General features: G+C 40.4%; 1 protein-coding gene across 1 annotated transcript; it reads left to right on the plus strand.

Annotated features, from left to right (window-relative positions):
- Positions 1–457: 457 nt before the first annotated feature.
- Positions 458–2,200, plus strand: LOC132868010 (1-phosphatidylinositol phosphodiesterase-like). The gene is made up of 3 exons (XM_060900986.1): positions 458–580; positions 948–1,003; positions 1,348–2,200. Exons 1-3 carry the CDS (start codon positions 458–460, stop codon positions 2,198–2,200), a joined length of 1,032 nt encoding a protein of 343 aa, XP_060756969.1.
- The last annotated feature ends 5,985 nt before the right edge of the window (positions 2,201–8,185 follow it).

Consider the following 8,185-nt stretch of genomic DNA (forward strand, 5'->3'; position numbering starts at 1 on the left):
GTCGTAATGACCAGGCGAAGGCCGCTTTGAATCAAGTAATGCAATTTTTGGGAGGATCCCATGTTTGTAGACCCAAGCCTTGAAACTTCTGGGGAGCCCAGACTTGTCCATAGCTCTGGTCCATAGCTTCATAACTCTGGTCTTCTCCCAACCTGAATTTACACCTGAATTTAAAAAAGCTAACCATAGCTAAGAGTAGTTTACTTTGCATAATTATGAGCTAGCTAATTTAGCTGTGCTTATTGTCTTGTGAGAGCAGAAAGGAGTTGATTAAGTGTCCAAATCAACAAGATTTCACACGCATAATCCTAGCTGAAACTTTACAGCAGTGGGCTGTAATCTAACAGTTTCATTAAACTTAAACTTAAATCCAACTTACAGTCTGAAACCATGGCTGTTATCGAGACTTGCCCTCTTTGTAATCAAAAACACATCACAGAAAATATCATTTCAAAGCATGATAAATTACCAGGCGAAATGTATTACATACACACCCTATGTCTTTTGTATAAAGCCTGTGAAATCGAACAGCAAACACATTTCGCCTTGGTTTCTCAGCCAGACTGGTTCATCACATCGAGTGAGTACTTTGACTTTTTCTGGAGTTTATGAATTCCACTACATTTATACATCAAAGAAAAAAAAGAAAGAAATATCGACAAACTATCGATAATATTTCAAAATGTTTCACTTTTAGGAATTAATTCAGAGATAGTATAGATTCAATGCTTTTAAAGTCATTGTAAAATTATCACAAATTATCACATCACAATTCTTAAAACTATTTTATTAATTCATGCCTTTTTGGTTAGCTCATTAGCAGTGAATTACTTTTTATACCAGTTACAAAGTGAATGTGTTGTATTACTTTTTAGTGCCAAAGTGAATGAGCTGTTGTAAAACATAATTTTTTTTAATGATTTGTATTTTTCCACCATTAATTATAGGCAAAGATGAAGAAAATGATTGTTAACCAAATCCTCTGTGTGCCATTACTTATTCTGTAAGTATGAAATAAGACGCAAAAACACGCCAAAAGTGCCACCTGGACGTTTTTTTCCCCAGATAATATTATTTCAACATGTAACATTTCTTTTCTACAGTTTGAATCCACCTCAGTTCTGTTCATTTCAGTGAATTCATTTCATAGTTTGCTTTAAGAGAACAGCTTAATGTGCATTATAATCTTTTATGGGTGTGTATTGACATAGCAGTTATCTTTTAAGATAAGATCTGCCAAGGAAAGTACAAGCTTGCACAATCATCACACAGCTTTGGGACAAATGCATTAGATCCATCATCCATGCTCCAACATCTGAAATTTTCAAATTCACATTTTTGTCCCAGGTTGCTTGCTGGAATGATCAAAAGTCAAAGTTTGGCTTTCAACGATAATGCGCAGCTCGTCCTTCCAGAGTCCTACAATATCGGCTGGATGAAGGAACTGGATGGTAACACTCTCCTGTCTGATATTACCATTCCTGCAACGCATGACACTATGGCACTTTATGGAGGACCTGCGGCTGAATGCCAGGCCTGGACTCTGGAAGACCAGCTGAAGGCAGGTATCCGGTACCTGGACCTCCGAGTGTATGCTTTTGAAAACACGCTGTACCTTATGCACGGGATTGTTTACCAGCACTCGACCTTCTCCAAGGCTCTTGAAACACTCAAGGTGTTCCTGTCGGCGTTCCCAAGTGAAACGGTTCTCGCCCGACTCAAGCCTGATTTGTTTGATAAGAGTAAAGTACAGGAATTGGTTTCAAAGCTCATTGAGGGCGATAGCAATGTTTGGGTGAACTCTGCCATACCACAACTAGATGAAGTAAGAGGCAAGATTGTCTTCATACAGGCAGACAGTTTTCTGCTTGGAGTCCCTATGTTGGAAACTGACTCCAAAGATGACTACAAGGTCACTAATGTTAAAGATAAAGAGCAAGAAACCTTACAGCACCTCAATCAAGCCATGAAAGAGTGTGGAGGAAATTCTCTCATCCTGACCTACTCCAGTGGCACAGGCATCGGCACGTTTGAAGGCATGTTTTTAACACCGAAAAAGGTGGCAGAAAAGATGGACCCTTGGCTATATGATTATCTGCAAATGCTGCATGCTGAGGGATCAGCACTGTGTTTCGGAATCATTGCCATGGACTTTCCAAGCTTTGACCTGATTCAAACGGTCATCAAGTTTAATCAGTAGCTTTCCAGGTTTGCTGCAAATGATAATCAATCTTTAATGGCTTGCAAAATTCCACATAGAGATTCAATTATCTCTATTATGGTGAATTAGGAAATCATTACATGTATATTAAATGTTAACATAAATCTCTTTCAAAATAAGTCTGTTACTCTTGTCTTACCTCTGTTGCACCTACTGGAGGATGGTTTGGGTTTTTTTTTTTCAATCTCTTTAACTGTGATTGTATTGCATTCTGAAAATAATAGCAGTAAAATGATCCCTGCTGTTGCTTTTGTGTGTGTTATTATTTCTCCAGGCACTATTAATCAAGTGCAAGTAATAGTGACTTGAAATGTCAAGTGGGACAATTCAATGACATATAAGGCTCAGAAAAATATCATGACTTACAAATAAAAACAGACAACATATTATTAAATCAACAACAAAATTAACATTTGTATGCAAGCGGCACTTTCTGCTTACTTCCTGTCATTTTCTCCCTACTCTCAAGTATTGGGTCTCATATGTGCAGGGGCGCTGCCAGAAATTTTGGGCCCCATGAAAGATTAGAATTTTGGGCCCCCCAACTTTAGCAAACTGTATATGGCGCTCGCTCATTAAAAACTTCAATCCTAAAGCATTTATGGGTTGTATTGCTGCTTACCTCCTTCTCCAAAGGGGGGTTCAGTGGTTTGGTAGGGCGGGGGTCCCCCGAGGCTGAATCTCTGCATATTTAGGGCACCCCATTAGTTATGAAACTGGTTATTAGCACTAGTTATTAGCACCAGCATAACGTAATATTTCATCTTGTTTATCACACAAGTCAGTTCAGTTATTAAAATGGAAAAAATGTCACTTTACAAACTGTAAAAGTGTTCTCTTGATAGGCTAATCCAACCATGTTCATACTGTTCATTTACCATTCGCTAATACATTGAACACACATGTGAGCGATAGTTTCTTTGGGAAAAACTGAGTGACCAGTTGCCTGCCTCTCCGGTCCCTCTCAGCTTTCAGCTGCCTTTCTTTACATTTTTGACAGCCACTCTTCATATTTAGCGATCATAGACTGTACGCACTCCACTGCTGGCTGGCTGGCTGCTGCACCGCGACACAGCAGCAAGTAGTGTTGCACTGATCAGCACACAGATTTAACGCATCACACTTCTACCAGAACTGGACCGTACCATTTCGCAAAAGGGGGAAGGTTAAATGACAATATGTTGAAGAACTCAAGAAATAGACAACCTTGTTCAATTAGCTCATTTTACCAGATGGAATATTGCATTGTTGTTATTTCAAAAGTCTTATTAAAATCATTAAAAGCATATTATCAGCCCCTTAAAGGGCCCCATGGCAGTGCTGGGCCCCTAGAATTGTTCTAACCTTTCCCCCCCTGGCGGCGCCCATGCATATGTGACTGTCAAATTTGTCAGACACTTTGTGTACAGTGTGACATTAGTATGATTATGCTACCATCTACAGGCGTCACAACATAACTACTGGACCGTTTAGGAAACTAAATTCCATAATAATAATAATAATAATACAGGGTTGCAGGCAAGCTGGAGCCTATCCCAGCTGACTACAGGCGAAAGGTGGGGTACACCCTGGACAAGTGGCCAGGTCATCACAGGGCTGACACATAGACACAGACAACCATTCACACTCACATTCACACCTACGGTCAATTTAGAGTCACCAGTTAACCTAACCTGCATGTCTTTGGACTGTGTGGGAAACCGGAGCACCCGGAGGAAACCCACGCGGACACGGGGAGAACATGGAAACTCCACACAGAAAGGCCCTCGCCAGCCACGGGGCTCGAACCCAGACCTTCTTGCTGTGAGGCGACAGCGCTAACCACTACACCACTGTGCCGCCCAATAATAATAATAATAATAATAATAATAATATGGTGGAGAAGAAGTCAAGTCCAGACTTGTTCAATGAGATGCATGGAAGTGTACCTCAAGCTGACAAAGACTGGACTCCATGTCATTAAAACCTGTTTCTGTGGCCAGTAAACACTGAAAATAAAGTCAGATGAGTCTGACAGGTTCTTTTTATTTCAGTTAGCCTGAAAAACTACTCAATTACAATTATTAACTACTCTCTAAGGGCTGCACGGTGGCATAGTGGTTAGCGCTGTCGCCTCACAGCAAGAAGGTCCGGGTTCGAGCCCCGTGGCTGGTGAAGGCCTTTCTGTGCGGAGTTTGCATGTTCTCCCCATGTCCGCGTGGGTTTCCTCCGGGTGCTCCGGTTTCCCCCACAGTCCAAAGACATGCAGGTTAGGTTAACTGGTGACTCTAAATTGACCGTAGGTGTGAATGTGAGTGTGAATGGTTGTCTGTGTCTATGTGTCAGCCCTGTGATGACCTGGCGACTTGTCCAGGGTGTACCCCGCCTTTCGCCTGTAGTCAGCTGGGATAGGCTCCAGCTAGCCTGCGACCCTGTAGAAGGATAAAGCGGCTAGAGATAATGAGATGAGGTGAGATGAACTACTCTCTAAACTAATTAAAGTTTGCTCAATGCTGAAATAAATTTATTCACAGAAGAACAAAGCCCTCATCAAGAAATAATTATTTTCAACAACAACAACAACAACAAAAAATCCACATGTGCCACTATTATTGGCACCCCTGCCTTTGTCAGCAAAACAGCACTCAGTCTCTCCTACAGTGGTGCTTGAAAGTTTGTGAACCCTTTAGAATTTTCTATATTTCTGCATAAATATGACCTAAAACATCATCAGATTTTCACACAAGTCCTAAAAGTAGATAAAGAGAACCCAGTTAAACAAATGAGACAAAAATATTATACTTGGTCATTTATTTATTGAGGAAAATAATCCAATATTACATATTTGTGAGTGGCAAAAGTATGTGAACCTCTAGGATTAGCAGTTACGTAATTTGAAGGTGAAATTGGAGTCAGGTGTTTTCAATCAATGGGATGACAATCAGGTGTGAGTGGGCACCCTGTTTTATTTAAAGAACAGGGATCTATCAAAGTCTGATCTTCACAACACATGTTTGTGGAAGTGTATCATGGCACAAACAAAGGAGATTTCTGAGGACCTCAGAAAAAGTGTTGTTGATGCTCATCAGGCTGGAAAAGGTTACAAAACCATCTCTAAAGAGTTTGGACTCTACCAATCCACAGTCAGACAGATTGTGAACAAATGGAGGAAATTCAAGACCATTGTTACCCTCCCCAGGAGTGGTCAACCAACAAAGGTCACTCCAAGAGCAAGGCGTGTAATAGTCGGCGAAGTCACAAAGGACCCCAGGGTAACTTCTAAGCAACTGAAGCCCTCTCTCACATTGGCTAATTTTAATGTTCATGAGTCCACCATCAGGAGAACACTGAACAACAATGGTGTGCATGGCAGGGTTGAAAGCCACTGCTCTCCAAAAAGAACACTGCTGCTCGTCTGCAGTTTGCTAAAGATCACGTGGACAAGCCAGAAGGCTATTGGAAAAATGTTTTGTGGATGGATGAGACCAAAATAGAACTTTTTGGTTTAAATGAGAAGCGTTATGTTTGGAGAAAGGAAAACACTGCATTCCAGCATAAGAATCTTATCCCATCTGTGAAACATGGTGGTGGTAGTATGATGGTTTGGGCCTGTTTTGCTGCATCTGAGCCAGGATGGCTTGCCATCATTGATGGAACAATGAATTCTGAATTATACCAGCGAATTCTAAAGGAAAATGTCAGGACATCTGTCCATGAACTGAATCTCAAGAGAAGGTGGGTCATGCAGCAAGACAATGACCCTAAGCACACAAGTCGTTCTACCAAAGAATGGTTAAAGAAGAATAAAGTTAATGTTTTGGAATGGCCAAGTCAAAGTCCTGACCTTAATCCAATGGAAATGTTGTGGAAGGACCTGAAGCGAGCAGTTCATGTGAGGAAACCCACCACCATCCCAGAGATGATGCTGTTCTGTACGGAGGAATGGGCTAAAATTCCTCCAAGCTGGTGTGCAGGACTGATCAACAGTTTCTGGAAATGTTTAGTTGCAGTTATTTGCTGCACAAGGGGGTCACACCAGATACTGAAAGCAAAGGTTCACATACTTTTGCCACTCATAGATATGTAATAGTGGCTCATTTTCCTCAATAAATAAATGACCAATTGTAATATTTCTGTCTCATTTGTTTAACTGGGTTCTCTTTATCTACTTTTAGGACTTGTGTGAAAATCTGATGATGTTTTAGGTCATATTTATCCAGAAATATAGAAAATTCTAAAGGGTTCACAAACTTTCAAGCATCACTGTATAACATTTTATAAGGTTGGAGATACAGAGCAGGGCATCTGAGATCATTCCTCTTTACACAATCTCTCCAAATCATCCAGGGTCCTCGGCCCTCTCTTGTACTCTCTCCTCTTCACAGTGTGCGAAATAGATTTTGGTTTGGGGGGGGGTCAGTGACCCTGGTCACCCAAAACTTAGATAATAAACTGTATGGGAATCAGTTGTTGTTATACCGTAATAATATGTTATACCATAATAATAAGGTAAATAAACAATGTATAAATAAGAGGAAACCTTTTATTCAAACTGATACTGCCATATCACGTGAAGATATTTCTAGAAGTATTTGCACATAAATTTAAAAAATGACTTTAATAAAACAAACATGTTGTGATAAATCATATAATTATATAGTTTGTCAATAAATGTTTCTCTTGTTTACGTAAAATTTGACAGTGAAACTACTGTATAAATGTGTACAAGATGAAGAGTCTACTTCCATACTCGCCAGAGAGGGCGAGAAGCAGATGCTGCTGACTTTCTTCCTGGTTTAGAGTAGCCAGACATACGGTGCCCACTTGCAACCCATGATCTTATGTACCTGTCTGGGTCAAAGTTGTGTGCTGGTGGTCCATTGACATCTAGGAATACATCTTTACTTGTTTCAACAAATGGATTAAAAGCATTTGTTTTCTTTATCATTGATGTGTTTACTGTCTCGATAAATACATGTACATGTTTACTGTCTCGATAATAAACCCCCCCCCCCCCCCCCCCATTTCACACACTGCCTCTTCAGGTTTTCACTGGGGTTCAGGTCAGGGGACTGAGATGGCCATGGCAGAAGCTTGATTCTGTGCTCAGCAAACCACTTTATTTTGTGTTGATTTGGACATATGCTTCAGATCATTGTCCTGCTGGAAGATCCAATAATAAGCCAGTTTTAATTTCCTGGCAGAGGAGCCAGATTCTGATTTAAAATGTCCTGGTGTTTCATGGAGTCCATGATGCCATGAACCATAACAAGGCTTCCAGGCCTTTGGAGGAAAAACAGCCCCAAAACATCACAGAACTTCCACCATATTTTACAGTTGGAATCGGGTTCTTTTCATTATAGCCATCCTTCTTTTTACACCAAACCCACCGTGAGTATTTTTTTTTGCCAAAAAGCTCCATTTTTGTTCCATCAGACCAGAGAACACAATTCCAGTCAAAGTTGTAGAAGCATTTCACAAACTTCAGGTGCTTACATTTGAGGTTAACTGACAGAAAAGGCTTTTTTTCTGGAACTTTCTAAATAATCTGTCGGCATGGAGACTCGGAAACCCCAAGATATTTCTTTTTCTTGTAATTCACCAACAGTGATTCTTGGGGATTTTTTTTTTTTGCCTCTCTTACCCTCCTCTTCACTGTACATGGAGGCAAAATAAACTTGGGTCCTCTTCCAGGAGAGTTTGTAACAGTTCCAGCTGGTATCCACTTTTTTATTATTGCCCTAACAGGACATTGGAAATGGACATTTTCAGGCGAGTCACTATTTTTTTTTATAACCATTCCCTGACTTATAAAGGTCAACACACTTCTTTTCCCTCATTAGGGTTATGTGTTCTCTTATCTTTCCCATGTTGATGCTGAGAGAATTTGGCTTCTGTGTCACCTCATATTTGTTCCCCAGTTAATCAGGAAGTCATGGGTTACAGCTTGAAAGCTCCTACACACTCCAATCAACTCAAAAATAC

The sequence above is a fragment of the Neoarius graeffei genome, chromosome 19, assembly GCF_027579695.1.
Source record: "Neoarius graeffei isolate fNeoGra1 chromosome 19, fNeoGra1.pri, whole genome shotgun sequence".
In the NCBI taxonomy this organism is placed as follows: Eukaryota; Metazoa; Chordata; class Actinopteri; order Siluriformes; family Ariidae; genus Neoarius; species Neoarius graeffei.

What these genes read in the sequence shown, in the direction of transcription:
- LOC132868010 (XM_060900986.1), top strand. Translation starts at nt 458, where the DNA reads ATGATAAATTACCAGGCGAAATGTATTACATACACACCCTATGTCTTT. An exon ending in AGACTGGTTCATCACATCGA is followed by an intron (nt 581 to 947) that starts GTGAGTACTTTG and finishes CATTAATTATAG; the next exon opens with GCAAAGATGAAGAAAATGAT. An exon ending in TGTGTGCCATTACTTATTCT is followed by an intron (nt 1,004 to 1,347) that starts GTAAGTATGAAA and finishes TTTTTGTCCCAG; the next exon opens with GTTGCTTGCTGGAATGATCA.